This window comes from Chrysemys picta, chromosome 21 (genome assembly GCF_011386835.1).
Source record: "Chrysemys picta bellii isolate R12L10 chromosome 21, ASM1138683v2, whole genome shotgun sequence".
NCBI lineage: Eukaryota > Metazoa > Chordata > Testudines > Emydidae > Chrysemys > Chrysemys picta.
The window spans coordinates 17,911,572-17,927,818 of NC_088811.1; the positions used below are offsets into that span (position 1 = coordinate 17,911,572).

General features: G+C 43.6%; 1 protein-coding gene across 12 annotated transcripts in view; it reads right to left on the minus strand.

Annotated features, from left to right (window-relative positions):
- Positions 1-683: 683 nt before the first annotated feature.
- Positions 684-16,247, minus strand: part of SPEN (spen family transcriptional repressor) — a 94,458-nt gene continuing 78,894 nt past the window's right edge. For all 12 annotated transcript variants that reach the window (XM_065574979.1, XM_065574974.1, XM_065574975.1 and 9 more), the window contains 5 exons: positions 7,057-14,992; positions 5,784-6,197; positions 3,298-3,492; positions 2,588-2,746; positions 684-1,147 (listed from right to left, as the gene is read on the minus strand). In XM_065574979.1, coding sequence (XP_065431051.1) covers positions 1,016-1,147; positions 2,588-2,746; positions 3,298-3,492; positions 5,784-6,197; positions 7,057-14,992 — 8,836 coding nt within the window. In that variant the 3' untranslated portion in view covers positions 684-1,015. The remainder of the gene's footprint in view (positions 1,148-2,587; positions 2,747-3,297; positions 3,493-5,783; positions 6,198-7,056; positions 14,993-16,247) is intronic.

Genomic DNA, 16,247 nt, shown 5'->3' on the forward strand with positions numbered 1-16,247 from the left:
GATGGATCACATCCAGGCTCAACATGTTTTGTATTTTTTAATAAAGTTTGTAATCCAATGGACACACAAAACAAAACTGCGCTGAGAAAACAGTTCCATAAATTAATAAGTGTTAGGGTAGGCGAGGAGGAGGGAGGAGGGTAACAAGTCTTTGTACAAGTGTATAACACTTCCACATATTGTGAGACGAGGGACAAGGGAAGGTAATGTTTAAATGAAGCGCACTTACAAATGAGTGACAATACAAAGTCTGAGTATGAAAATAAGATTTTCTCTGAAAACACATTTTTGGCACAGATTAAAAAAAAATGTATGTTGTGGGGATTTGATTTTTTTTAAAGTCAGTATTATATATATTTATATATATTATATATATATATTTATATATACACACACGCCCACTCAGTTCTGCATATCCCACCAGGAAGGAAAATAGCTCTCCCTTTGTTTTATTTTTTTCAGTGTAAACTGTACATCCCAGATGAAGAGAAGATGACTGCAGCAGAGGGAAGTGGAGGAGAGGAAGGGTCACATCCAGGAAAAAAAAAAAAAAAAAGATAATGTGTGAAATGATCCTTGACCCACAGATTTCAGCAGAAGTTCCCAGGTCCTGCGTTTAGTCCACAACGCATGTTAATGTGTGTCAAGACATCCATAACGTCACAGCATGTCTTCAACTGTGCAAAGGTCCAAGTCACTAATTTAGTGCAAAGGCAGTTCAGGTTCTTTTTTTTTTTTTTTCTTTTCTTTTTTGATAAAAAATATAGCCATCCTTTATTTTCCCCAAAAGGAGGCACAGAAACCCAATACCAGTCCGCCTGTTGAGTGCATCAGTTGTCCATAACCTAAAGCAATATGTAAACATACAAGGTAGCAGAACCACTACCCAGCAACAGTTTGATCGAGGCCGGTTAGGGCAGGAGGCTGGTAGTCTGGCAGCATTTTCTTATGTCATTAATTTTTCTCTCTCTTTTTTGCTGCAGGGCCTTGGAAAAGTCAGTAACCAATAAACAGCTCATACCGATGCGATGACAATCATAAGGTGAGGAGAGATGTTGGAGATGCTGGCTAGGAGGTCTGGAGCTAGACGGGACAGGTGGCTTTCAGAGAATTCACAGGGTGGGAATATCTGCAGAACATAGGCAGGCTGGGAAAGAATGAAAAAATAAAGACAAGGGTGAAAAAACAGCTAGGAACCGCTGTATTTATTTGTTTTTCTATGAACTGATTGGACAAGCACCCAGACAACTTGTTTGGTGCCACAATGTGGAAATCCTACCGAACAATGCCAAATTTGGAAGGTGAACTGTGAATCACAAATAGTGTGAAATAGAAAGATCATCACAAATGCCTCCTAAATCTTGTATTCATTTTTTAAAGAGCCACCTTAAATGCAGTCCTTACTCCCCTCTCTTTGCTGGATCTTTAAAGGACCTAGGTAGGGATATCACACAGTCATGTTACCTGACAGCAGCTCTTCATCCCTAAAACTGAGCTTCAGGCATTCTAGGAATCAATATCACCCATCAGTCTTAGGCTGTCTTCACTGCTGGAACACTTCAGTGTAGACACTCACTACTGTGATGGGAGAGGTTATCTCATCACTGTCGTTAATCCACCTCCCCAAGAAGAAGTTAGATCAATGGACACATTCTTTCAGCGACCTAGCGCTGGTACACCAAGGGTAAGGTCAGCTTAATTACGTCACTCAGAGGTTTCGATGTTTCAAATCCCTGAGTGACACAACTAGGTCGACCTAACTTTTCAGTGTAAACCTGACCTCAGTTGGTGGGGGATAGGGGAAAAGATGAGAGAAGCTGCAGCTTAAGGTTACAGAGCTTCATGTAAAGTGATCAAAAACTGGGACCCCGGTGGCAACATTTTCTAGGGTTGCAGAATAGTCACACAAAAGGGCATTTTTTGAAAGCACACACTCACATGCTACGGCCAGCTTCTGACACAGTAGCATGTCTCGGAGGGGAGGATTTTTTCCCAGTAACAATGTCTGAATGGGGTTATCATGAAACACTAAGCAAGTGTCGTTAATGTTCATTTTGAACAAAGGAGCAGCTTTGATAGTGTCTATATTTATCTGACTTTCCTCTTCCACCTCGTTCATCAAACTGAACACTCATTCCAATAGACTGTTTGTTCTTGTTAAACACAGAGCACATCTAACTCAGTGCAGCAATATGTCTGGAACAAGCGTTTTGTAGTTATACAAGACAAACTTTTTGATTGATGTAATGAAAAATATATTTCAGGTGTCCTGTTCAAGAAGAGCAAAGCTCGGTTTTGTTTTTAAAAAGAGAGAAATTTATAAATCAAAGCAGCATCAAAGGGCAAAACAAACTTTTCTCGTTTGTCTTAGCAGTTCACCATTAAAAATTAAATGATTGACTTTATTATATTTTCACCAAAGAAATAAAAGGCTAGCATTTCACATGCTAATTCTTTTGAAGACACAAGCATGCATCTTGACACTAAACACAAAAGGATTTTTTTTGGTTTATATCCCATAACTATATAATGGTGTCATTTTAATTTAGTTTTTAACTGCAAAATGTCACTATTTCCACGCAAATACCTGATTAGAGCCGGGGTTGGGAACATTGATGATTCCTGCAGCTTGTTTAGCCTGCAGGTAGCTGATGAATGCAGCCTTAAGTGACTCAGTCTGATTCACTACATCTTCCTGGTCTCGTCCACAAGGCAAGGCCAGTAATAGGCAGTAATCACTCTCCACCTGGGAAGAAACGAGGACAATTAACAGTCAAGCGTTTGCTAGGGACATGCCTGTTCCTGACACACATTCATTATCTTTAAACCTTTACTGGAAAATCCTCTCTTTGAACTCCTCAGGAATTAATCGGCTGTGGGTGTTGCGAAAGGCCACTGGAGACTTCTCAGCCAATTTAAAAAGTAGGCGAAGAGACTATGGAAATGTCTCAGCTTCCAATGTACAAACCTAACAACTTCCACTTCCCATGTTGCTTAGACACTTCTGAGCTAGTAAAAGTCTCTTACATTGGCAAGAGACAGGTTAGTTCAATTTTCTTTTAAGGGTAATGTCTGACAAGTCTGCTATTGCCATTCTACCTTTCCGTAGAGAGCAGAATAACATAAGAGCTGTATGATCCCAAATCCACACCGCTCCCTCACCTGAGCTAAGTGAAGACTAGACACCCATTAACATTTGCATTTAATCCTTATGTCAAAGGAGACATACTTGCCCCAGCAATATTTCAGAAGCCCCATCACTTACTGCAGACCCCAAAGCAATATATTACCCCATACCATCATTCTGCGTGCCACACCCTCCAACTGCGAAGCCTCCAGCCGCATGCGCTGAGCAATTCGTAGTGGAGGTCCTCCTTCAGGTGCTGGCAGGGACCGGTGCGCCAGGACGTTGTTACCAGAGACAAAGTGGAGCTGAACTGCAGCTGTGTCATTCTTTAGAGCCAAAAGGCCCTGCCACACGATTGGGTATTTCTGAAAATAAAGGATGAAGAAATCTTAATACAAACAAATGAAGGAGTAAAATAAAGATATAATGAAACATTGACAGGAACGTGCTTCTACTTGTATTCAAAAGTTAGCTTAATTGTGAGGGAAATCACATCTGTGCTGCTCATATGCTTCTACAAAAAAAGAAGAACAGGAGTACTTGTGGCACCTTAGAGACTAACAAATTTATTAGAGCATAAGCTTTCGTGGACTACAGCCCACTTCTTCGGATGCATATGCATATGCATCCGAAGAAGTGGGCTGTAGTCCACGAAAGCTTATGCTCTAATAAATTTGTTAGTCTCTAAGGTGCCACAAGTACTCCTGTTCTTCTTTTTGCGGATACAGACTAACACGGCTGCTACTCTGAAACCTGTCATATGCTTCTGACGCTTTCAGCAGCAATTATGACACCAAGTATAGTGTTTTAAGAATGCAGTACATTTAATGCCTTCTCATAGTTGGTTCCCAGCAAGGACTGATTTGGGCCACATCCTGCCAAATTATCAATGCAACACTTATTTCTTCAGAGTGATCAATGGCTCCATGTCTAGTTGGCAGCCGGTATCAAGCGGAGTGCCCCAAGGATCGGTCCTGGGGCCGGTTTTGTTCAATATCTTCATTAATGATCTGGAGGATGGCATGGACTGCACTCTCAGCAAGTTTGCAGATGACACTAAACTGGGAGGAGTGGTAGATACGCTGGAAGGTAGGGATAGCATACAGAGGGACCTAGACAAATTAGAGGATTGGGCCAAAAGAAACCCGATGAGGTTCAACAAGGACAAGTGCAGAGTCCTGCATTTAGGACAGAAGAATCCCATGCACTGCTACAAACCAGGGACCAAATGGCTAGGCAGCAGTTCTGCAGAAAAGAACCTAGGGGTTACAGTGGACGAGAAGCTGGATATGAGTCAATAGTGTGCCCTTGTTGCCAAGAAGGCTAACAGCATTTTGGGCTGTATAAGTAGGGTCACTGCCAGCAGATCGAGGGGCGTGATCATTCCCCTCTATTCAACATTGGTGAGGCCTCATCTGGAGTACTATGTCCAGTTTTGGGCCCCACACTACAAGAAGGATGTGGGAAAATTGGAAAGAGTCCAGCGGAGGGCAACAAAAATGATTAGGGGGCTGGAGCACGTGATTTATGAGGAGAGGCTGAGGGAACTGGGATTGTTTAGTCTGCAGAAGCGAAGAATGAGGAGGGATTTGATAGCTGCTTTCAACTACCTGAAAGGGGGTTCTTCAAAGAGGATGGATCTAGACTGTTCTCAGTGATACCAGATGACAGAACAAGGAGTAATAGTCTCAAGGTTACAGTGGGGGAGGGTTAGGTTGGATATTAGGAAAAACTTTTTCACTATGAGGGTGGTTAAGCACTGGAATGGGTTACCTAGGGAGGTGGTGGAATGTCCTTCCTTAGGAGTTTTTAAGGTCAGGCTTGACAAAGCCCTGGCTGGGATAATTTAGTTGGGAATTGGTCCTGCTTCGAGCAGGGGGTTGGACTAGATACCTCCCGAGGTCCCTTCCAACCCTGATATTCTATGATAGTGGCCTCCTGCCTGTCTATCCAAGGTCCCCATTACCTTAGTATCTGAGACCCCCAAAACTTTAATACATTTCTCCTCATAGATGCCCTGTGCAGCAGGACACTGCTATTATCCTCATGTTATACTTAGGAACTGAGGCACAGAGAGACTAAGTGACTTGCCCATGGTCAGACAGGAAGTCTGTGGCTGAGCAGGGACTTGAACCTGGATCTCCTGATTCCTAGGCTGGCACTCTAACCACATCACCATCCTTCCTCTACCCACCTCTCTCTCCTCCCCATGCTCCAGAATCTAATATTTTTTAAAATAAATAATCTCTAGCCTTCATGGTTTGCAAAGATAATATTCCAAATGTGAACAGAATGGAAAGAAGGCAGCGATGTCTGCCTGTCTGTAGACAGTCAAACAAACTCAGACGCGCAGACTCTTCTCATTGATCTCAATGAGGTGGTAACTCTCATCACTGGAGTCTAGGAATATTCACGTAAATGCCAACATTGTTAACTATTTCACTAGTGATAAAAACACCCAAGAAAGTCGAGGGATGGTCACATTATGAAGAGCTGCACTACCTAATGTGAGTGGCACACTACATTTTGGTGTCACAAGTGGGAGGAGCTTGGCAGAATACTACTGCTTATTTTTCCCTTTGCTCTAGTCCTGGTTCAGCCATAATGAAACAAGCAGCAGACAGCAGCTCAAGGAGAAAGAGAAAGAGATACTTACTGTTAGGAGCTGAACCATATCCACAGGTCTCTGAGAAACAGAGTGAGGAGATGGATCTTGTATGAGAGCAGACTGAGGTTCGGAGCGGGACAGCGACAGCCCCGGTGGGGCCCCAGGCCCTGAAGTTGTAGGGATAAACAAAGATTGCTTCTGAACTGCTTGAGGCTGGTGTGGTGATGGAAGCTCCTGTTTCATTGAAATGGCAACAGGGGAAGGATAGGAAGTCTGGCCCGTATCTGCCTGTGCCCTCTGAAGATGTACATGAGGGTCTATCTGTGCTGCATGCCTATTTACAGTGGTGTGGTGGGTTTGTTCAGGTCCTGCTGCCTGTGACCCCTTGGAGTCCTGGGAAATCTGAGGAGTTTTGCTGCGCACCGGCTGACTGGGATGTGAGTGTTCACCTTCTGGCAGACCCTACAAAGCAATGATGGGAGAGAAAGGGAAAACTTTGGAGAATGCACAAATGGCACAAAACTCTCTCTTAACAATTAGACTGTTGGGAAACAGTCAAATGATTTCTCCTGCTTAAATCTTTCTAGACATCTATTTGGATCTCAGCATGGTCCCTATCACTGTAGTATCTGACTTCCTCACACCTGTTAATAAATTTATTCTCACCACAGTAATGGGAGTTATCACCAGTATTTTATAGATTAAGGAGCAGAAGCACAGAGACTATCAAACACAGATGGAAACTGAATCCAGACCCCCCCCTCCGCGCCCCCCCTCCCCCAAGTCCCAGTTCAGCACCTCACACTGCAGGACCACCCTTAACTACACCATCCACCCAACTGGGTATCGATATCTCACTCACTCCCATGCTATTTGTCTGTAATACAGTAATTACTGGAGCGGAAATTAGCTACAAGTGAAATGAACTCAAACAACATGCCAGCTTGCCTATGTCGGGAATTGTTCCTCTCTTATATCACTACATCTAGGAATTTATAAATAGATTTCATGCACTCCTGGAACGGAGCCCTGTTGTGATAAAAAGAAAATAAATTAGGGGATTCTCCCCCCTAAATTCCTTACCAGTAGCTTCAAAAAGGAGTTTATCCCATATTTCTCAAACAAAAACAACTGATTTTTAGCATCGTAGTACTATAAAACACAACCTTAAATGGAGAGGGCAGAGTGCATGAGGAACGAGCCAAACTCATCCCAGTTGTAACTCCCAGTACAGTAAGCTGCAACTGCATTAGGACTATATTTATCATAGTATGTTTTAAACTCAGGTAAAGGAAAACAGAGGAAATCATAATTTTCTCACCTGAGATGGGGTCATACTCCGGGAAGGCAGACCAATTGGCGACGCTCCAGGGAACTGAGGATGACCAAGCTGGGCTGCTGTATGGTAATTTCTCATGTCGCCATACACAGATCTATAATCATGAAAGGAACTCCCTGCAGGATGCATGATCTGTACTCCATGAGGTACAACCACAGGCTGTGTCAAAGGCAGTCCAGGAAGCTGGCTGCTGGGAGGGACGCTGAGGAGCCGGGGCTCACTGTGGGGAGAGTGCGCCATTTTGACTTCAGAAGACTTGGACGCCTCTTTTCCAGGTTGTGGAGTCTTGCTGACTGGGGGAGTTTTCACAGACCCTTCTGGTGTTCTGGATTGTCTCGTTTCGGGGTGGTGGTCGCCCACTGCTGCCAAGTGCGGGTGCATCATCATCCTCACATCTCGAGGCACATTGTACTGGTCGAGTCTTATACCCGTAGCATGCATGCGATAATCTGTCTGCATTACTAACACGTCGGACTGTACAGGGGCTGACCCTCTACACACAGTATGATGGTAATGCATCTCATCTTCTGGGGGATGCTGAGAGGATAACGGAGGCATGACTATGTCTCTTATTGGAGCTGGCTGAGGTGTGCTGGATCTCTGAGGTCTAATTTCGATCTGGGATTGTAGAGCTGCTCTGGGAGAGTGGAGCGCTTCTGGGCGGATGCCATAGGGAATACCAGGCAAAGGAGGGGTGTTCATTCTCACTTCACCTTGTGACAGATGGCCAAGGGATACAGTCTGTGTGACACTATGAGGGGGCATTATAACCGATTGCTCAGGGTGCATACTGGATATGTATTGAGGCACAGGAATTCCTGGCGCCAGCATGACAGAGGTGTTACTAGATAAAGCTGGAGAGGAGGTACTGCCAGGATGACAAGCCCTTGGAAACGGAGAGGGAGAATGCCCACTTGTACGTGGGGAATGCGGCTCCTGTTTTGTAACCCCCAAATGAGAAATAGCCCGATCTGTTGGGGTGTTGGGTCCTGAGCTGACATGGTTTGCTTCTGAATGCATTTTACCAGACAGGGAAGGGTGATGAGGACTGACCCCAGGGCTCAAGTTTGATGGCTGAAGAGCCTTAGTCTCCACTTTCAGAGCAGTCAGATCCGGAAGTTTTTTGTTGGCGGAAGCTACACTTTGAGAGAGTACCATCTGGTTGTGAACTAGTACAGGTGGAGTGTTTACAGTCTGGGAGAGGACTTTAACAGGCCCTGACTGAGAAGCAGGAGTCTGGACAGAAAGGTGGCCTGATTCAGATTTCTCCAAGGTAGTGCGTTCTTGTTTAACGGAGGAGATCACAGGTGATGTATTGTAAGGTTGGGTTCCTAGTACCAAAGAATGGGTGGACACATTCCCATATCCTGTGGGAGTTTGAGAGCCTTTGGGTGCTGGCTGCGATGGAGTAATAGGTTCTTGTTTAATTTGTGACTTGGACACAGACTGCTGAAACTCTATATCAACAGCACTTGCTGGGGGAATCTGACTGATCTTTGCACTAATTCGTTGAGGGCCCTCTGTTTTCTGTCCTGAGTAACTCAAAAGTACAACACCCTCTGAAGTGTTTACTCGCAGACCTGGGCTGGATCCAGTTTCCACTGGCCTATCTTCAATAACCGACATAGATCCTGGATGAAACCTGCTGTTATCATTTGTGCTAGGTCTCTGCTTGTATTTTGGTGAAGGGGCATTAACTAAACATGTCTGGGTTTGGGGGACTTGCTTCATCAATGTTATCCTTGGAGTTTCCTCTAGATCAACGCTATGGGGCATTCTGCTTATAACGGAAGTAGCTTTGGGGGCAATAACTGTACTTATTTTTTCTTTCTCACTGAAAACTGGTGCCTCTGCTACTGGGGGATCCAAAGAATTAGTGATAGGAACTGCTGGTTTTTCCTCCGACACTGGTTTTATGGCCTCTACTGGAGGATGAGGAGGTGCCTCCTCCAAACGAGGTGCACTAACTGGCTCAGCAACAGAAGTTGTGACATGCGTAGTAGCAAGGCTAGTTGCTGAAACATATTTGGGCTCCATAAGTATCTTCCTTAGAGTACTGGAGTTTGTATCAATATCAGACGCTTTAGTATCAGGGGGAAGAGCTGGTGGTGGGGTGGAACGAGCACGGGTGTCGTCGTGCCTTACAATCCATTCTGTCACGTTGGTGGTGCTGGAATGGAGGGGGGCTATCCCAACTGGTGCAGGGGCGGGTAATTTTGCTGCAGTTGCAGAAGGAGCTGCAGGAACGGTCATATTTGAAGCACTGGGTGGAGTAACAGGTGCATTTTCAATAGCTGGCCGTAGCTTGAATCCAGTTTGGCTCACATCATCCACAGGAACGGGCTGGGAAGGTAGGTCCAGAGGAGCAGGAGCTTTAGGAGGGACGTTGCTCTCAGACACAGCTTCATGAGAAGCTCTCTCAGTGGTTGCAGCTTTGTTTGCATCAGTAATATTCAATTCAGTAGAAACCTGAACAGAATTTTTATTTTGCTTTTCATCTTTCAAGGTTTCTTCTGGTTTTGCCTTAACTTCATTGGCATTAGGAGACTTACTTTGTACCCTTTCAGCCTCAAAAGCACTAACTTCGGCAGTCTCCCCTTTCTTGCTCATGCTCCGTTTACGTCTTTGCCGGGTGGTCTTTTGACGACCTTTTTCCTTCCGAGAAACTTCAGTTTCTTGTAAAGTGTCAGCTTCCTGTGCAGAATTTGAAGATTCACTGAAGCTCACTTCAGCCTCCTTATTTTCTGCCTCTACTGTTGATGGGGTAGTGCCAGTTACTTGTTGCACGGAGGGTCCACCAGCAGCTTCTGTTTCCAAGATATTGTTAACTGCCAGATCAGTTTCAGGCTCCATTTCTTCCCTAGGGGATGGTAGCACGGCTGGTTCTGCAGGTATCTCAGATTCTGATTCAGCAGCAGGATAAGGTGGAGGAGCAGGAAAGCTTTCTGTTTCTCCAGAAATATCATTGATGATGGATCCAATAGCTGCTGCCAGTTCTGTTTCACTCGCCTGATGTGCAGGTTTGTCTCCCTCCTCCTCCTGACGAACTTCAGACACGTCAGCTGCCTGTTCTTTGTAAGCCGCAACTGATGGTGTTTCAGTGAGCTTTGCAATGTTCTCCACAGCCTGCTCAAGTTCAATCTGCTTTGCTAACTGGGCCGCTTCCGGGGATTGGTTTGGTTCATGCATAATTTCTTTTTCCGTTTCCTGGAACGGATCTTCTGGCTCATTCTTTACAAAATGGGGTGACAAATTGTCCTCTTTTTGTGGGCTTTTGATTTTTGCTGGTGATATTGCCACAGGCTCTGCTTCCTCTTCACTTGGTCGCAGGGCACCTTTGACTTCATCAACATTGAGACGTATTTCCACATTTTTCAGACACAGGGATGCTTTATCTACAACCGTCTTGGCATTTCTAGATCTTCCTCGTTTGGATTTAGTAGCTTTTTCTGGGGCATTTTTTTTCTCTACAATCTCAACTGTGGGGGTTTCTGGAAGATTTTTGTCCACATCAAGTTCTTTTCTGTCACGTTTCTGTTCGCTTGCTGCTGCTTCTTTGTCTGTAGTCTTTAATTTATTGCTGTTCTCACTAATATTTTGTTCTTGACCAGCTGTTTCAGTGGCCTCTTCAGATTCTACAGCGATCTCTGCCTTCGGTTCATTTTTCCCCTTTTTCCCCTGCTGACTGCTTGCAGCTAATGAATGACCATGTGTTAGTTTTTGGGATCTAGGAGATCTCCATCCCTCTGCAGGTTTAGGGGTTTCCACTGTTTCTTTAGTCTCAGTCTCTTCTGCCTCTTGCTGTACCGGTTCTGTCTTAATAGGAGAGATTTCTTCCTCAGGCTTACGGCGTGATTTTGGAGGCCTTCCTCTTCTTGGTGTGGTAGGAACAGTTGTCACAGTCTCCTGAGGTTCCTTTTCTCCTCTTTTTCTGGTAGACCTAGTTACCTCTGCCGGATCCTTCATTGGAGATGGGCCTTCATTGTCTCCTGTGGTAGCATAAACGGATCTTACATTTCTGCGTCTAGTTCGACCTACTGGCAAACTTGGCTCTATGTTTTCTGGCTCTGTTGCAGCACTAGGAGATTTAGCAGCATTTCTTGAAACTTTTTCTGCTTCTACTTTCAATTCTAAAAGTTTCTGTGCTTCCCCACGAGGAGAGCTTGATCTTTTAAGTTTTTCACGGTCAATCCTTTCACTCTTCCTTGTGACAGGTTTCTCTGTGATATTTGCTGTGGCTGACTGAACAGGGGTCTTGGAACGTTTACTTTTGTATGATTTTTTATCTTTTACAACAACCGGGGGTTCGACTTCCATGTCATTGTCAGAAACAGGAGGCAGAATCTCAGCAACTACCTCGGCTTTCTGACTTGCATTAGGATCAGTGTTAGCAGCAGGTAGGGCATTTTCCTCTTTCGGTTTGCTAGAGTCATCAGACTTTTGAACCAATTTGGGAGGTGGTGGAATCAACGGTGTGTTGTCAGGTTCTGGATCTACGTTGATGTCGGTTTGTGAAAATGAAGCTCCCGGTGTAGGCGGCTTTGTATCCAAGTATGAAGGATGCTCTGTAGATACTGAGTCTTCCTCAGAAGCTACAGTTGCAGGAATGACATCTTTATTGACTTCTATTACTGGGGGAGGTTCAAGTTGCTCAGGTGGTTCTACTTTGACAGGAGCAACAAGTTCAGGAATAGGTTTTGGTTCTTCTGTTGTAGAAGCAAGTTCAGATGGCCTTTCTTCTCTTGCAGAAGTTATATCCACAACTATTTTTTCATTTGCTACCTTCTCAGATATGACTGGTGCCGATTCTTGAGGTACAACTGTGACTGAAGAAGGCCCAACTAATGATGAAGATTTATGTTCTGGTTCTTTATTATCAGGAACAGTTTCTGGTGTCTTAGGCCGATTTTCTTTGTCTTCCTGCTTTTCCACTTCTTTTGGTTTTTGATCTTTCTCCTTTTCTTTTTGCTGCATTCGGGTTAGCTCAATAAATCTACTGTGAAAAAGAACAACTGGTTCTTGCACCAACTCAGAGGCACTGTTACTCCCATCAGAAGAAGTCTGTCTCCCATATATTCGACCAGAAATGAAGTCCAGGTCATCATCTTTTCTTTCTAAATGCTGTAGACGTTTAGAATCTTGTTCAAAGATTGAGCTATGTAAAAATCGAGAAGCAAACAATTCCTGTCTCTCTTGCTCCTCCTCTTTATGATCCTCTTTCTTATCATCTAGTTTTCCTTCTGAATCGGTCCTGATTTTTTTCTTTTTCATATACCAAGATGGAATAGGTCTCGGAGCAGAGTCAACTTTCTCTTTGTCTTTATTGTTTCTAAAACTAGCAAATCTTGAATCCCAATCCAGAAAAGACCAGTTTTCTTCTCTAGATGAAGAGAGAGATTTAGCTCTTTCAAGCAAGGCTTTTGTGTCTGGTGTGATTGTCTTATCCAATGCAAAGGAGTAAAATTTGTTTCTTTCTAAAGAAGTTGACAGCCTTTCCTCTCTTTCTCTGTCCCTTAATAAAAAAGATAACCTGGAACTCTCTAATAATGAGGAGGCTTTAGGAGAATGGGGTTTATTTTCATTGTCGTCATCAGAATCTGAAGGTACCTCCCCTGGTTCCAGGTCCCGTACAGACCGCTTTCGTATGCTGTCTCTTTTAACTACACTACTTGGGAAGCTAATATCAACTCTGCCAGGCTCTTGTTTCACTTGAGATTCCCATCGATTTGATTCATCTTCAGAACTAAGTACCGATAGCTTTATTTTGGCCATTTCTGCCATCTGCTCCCTTCTGCTGGAATCGTAGGGATTAAATTTTAGGGACTCCTCCCTCACAGTCATATTGGAATATGAAAGACCCTTTTCTTCTATTTTCGGTGATTCTTTGGTTTCTTTTAACGGCATTAGCCTTGGGGAATCTAGTGTGTCATCATCCTCATGAAAAGGAAAGTGTCTGATACTAGGTGAACAGGCAGTCCTTTCAGAATCTTCGCTCACCTGGCGAGAGCTTCTATAGTTCCTCTCTCTTTTAGTGCTAATTTCAAAATCAAAATGGTCAGCCTTTTTCTTTTTACTTGGTGGAGAGTCATCTGTGACATCCTGTGGGGGTTTGCCCACCTCATGAACCAGACTACGCCTTTCATATTCATCTACTTCTTTTTTTGGACTGCCAAACTTCTCAGACTTTGCTATCTCCATTTCCATCTGCTGTTTTAATCTGCGACTTTGCTCCATTTGTTTTCTATAACTTTGTGTGTAATCAATGTCAATACCAATTTTCTCTTCTGTATCAGCTGACTGAGGTTTCTCCTGGCCAAATTTATGGTCAGGAATCTCTTCGGGAAGACCACAGAAATTTTTCTTCATGTCCTCTCTCTCTGTTCCTTGATCATCTAACAGCTGCATTTGTTTGTGCTGTGGTTTTATTGGATTAAGGTTTTTAGAAAGGATTTCTTGAGTTTCCACTGGTTCATCAACAGGCTCTCCTAGCCGAGGCTGCAGTTCTAAACTGGGACGCAAGCCAAGCCCCACGGAAACATTAGCCGGCTCCTGTGTGTCTTTGGGGCTGGTAACAGTAATAAGTCTTTCCAGTTTAATTTTCTTAGATTCCCTTTTAAGCATCTCTTTCCTCAAGGGCTTTCTTTCCAATTCTCCCTCCCGGAACGCTGTAACTTCTCTAGATGAAGTTGTCACATCGAGCTGCTTTTTCAAGACCATGCGTGCAGCATCTTCCTCGTCTTGGTTGCTTCTTTTAGCTTCCAGTTTTTGCCTGTCAGGTTTCAAGTTTGCATCAGCAAAACGTCTTTTACGAGCCTCTAACTTGTCGAGCTCTATTGCGTTTGCCCCTTCTGTAGTCTGCTCTGTCTTCAAGTGTTTCTTGGACTTCAATTTTCCCTCTTTATCAACTACTTCTACGTGACTGGCAAGTACCTTTTCTTTTGGCACCTTCGTTCTAACAGGTTCCAGTTTAGACTGGTCAGATTTTGTTTGCTCAACTTGAGATGTCTGGACTTTTTGTTCAAGAAGTGGAGATTTAATAGTGTCATTCTCAAGCTTTGCTCGCAGTTTCTCCAAAGCAGGCTGATCAATAACTTTCCCTTCCTTTTCTTTTACTCGAGTCAGCACCACACATGGCATTAGTTCCAGGCGGTTTTTGGCTGTCCCTTCTTTGTCAGCTCTCTCTTTACTCTGTTTACTATTGCCCTTTAATTTTTCAGGGCTGGGTTCTCGCTCATTTTCTTGGTCTGTTTCAGAAGATTGAGAGCTCGGTGAGTGAATTTTTGCTTTTCGTTTTTGCTTATCAGTTTTATCCTTTTCTAGTTTTTCTGGCTTCTCTTTCCTCACCAAACGTTTATCTTTGTCTATTCGCTCTTGGTCAAAAGCACGTTCTTTATCATTTTTCTCATTTTTTGCATAACGCTCTACACGCGTCTTGTCAAGTTTGTCATATCTTGGAGGAGAAAGTGAGCTGCAGCTCCCACTACGATCTGAAGACCTGCTGTAGATCCTCCTTTCAGAATCACTCTGAAGCCTTTCTGATTGTGAGGGAGATGCTCCAGGGCTCTGTGGACGTCTGGAGTGAGTTGGACTTTGACTGCGTTCAATTGGCCTCCTTTCATGATCTCTGTCCCGATCCGATTCAAAACGCTCTCTTTCCCTCTCTCTCTCTCGTTGTCTATAACTGTATTCCCTTATATCTTGTTCATAAGGATCTCCTCTGTAATCCCTGTATTCACGTGGATCGTCATAGTATCGCGGGTCATAGTAGTCTCCTTGATAAGGATCCCATTCTGCATAAAATTCTCTGCTTCGTGCAGGATATTCTCTCCTAGGATCTTCAGGATACGTCCCTGGAGTTCTAACAGTCTCATAGTAAGTACGATCAGGCGCATATTCATAAGATCCTCTTCTTTCATCTCTGCCAAAAACAACAATACAGTGGTTAGTTTTCCCTGTTAACCAAAGTGTTGAATTATTAAACTTTTCTACATGAAAAATTATTTTATGATAGTTTCTTTATTTAGTTATATATCATGGCAGATCATCATAGTTGTACCGATCGATTTAACAACAATGAATACGTGCACAGTGGATGAATCAATGTGTTAGTCTCAGATACATAGTAAATCAGTTATTTTGTTCATCAGGTAGCTTGGATGAACATCTTTGAATCAATCCTATTATCGTGGTTTCCCCCACCTCCCCCACTCCAATTAGTATTTACATCCTTATTCAGGGAACAAATACACCTCTACCCTGATACAACGCTGTCCTCAGGAGCCAAAAAATCTTACCACGTTGTAGGTGAAACCGCGTTATATCGAACCTGCTTTGATCCGCTGGAGTGCGCAGCCCCGCCCCCTCCGGAGCACTGCTTTATCGCGTTATGTCCAAATTCATGTTATATCGGGGTAGAGGTGTATAAACCAATTTGATGAAAGTGCACCCTACAGAGCAAAAGCTTTATTGTATATATAAAGACCTCCCACTTTCAAAAGCTGCTACTAATGAGAGAGCAGTAATTAGCTCTGAAAACATACATCAGATCAAATGTTAAGGTTTCCATCTCTCAACTAGTAAGCTGTAACCAGTAAGAGGGAACTATGTCAACATTTCAAAACTCCAAAAATCAATAAGACAAGTTTCACGGCAGATAGGGGGTTTTTTGTATCTTCGTTACATTAGAAGTGCATGCAGTACTCTGATTCCCCAACCATTTAAAAGTATGTTTTACACCCTCTCTCTTTCACACATTTGCACATAGTGCTAAAAGTGGAATGTTTCTACCTTGTAAGTGTACAAAAAATAAAACTACCCCTTCCCCCCCTAAAAGGAATACACACTTTCATTCTACAAAAGATTACGGAATATTATGAATTGCAATTGTCAGGAGACAGCTAATGGGGACAGGTGGAGTCATGCAAATGAGACTGAGTCCACCATTGGAAGTTTAGGCCAAATTCATATAGGACCAAAACCTGTCTCTTTAAAATCAAAAAGTTAATCTGAAAAAAATGGCTACCCTTTGCACTGCAGACTGTCACCCAAGTGGGTCTGTCCAACTGGCAAAATGCTTTATAAATGAAATTGCTGAGCCATATGATAAACTGCATTTATCATATGCCTTAGGTTGCCTCACTTGCACTCTGCTCCTAACCCGTCTCCTTTGGGAT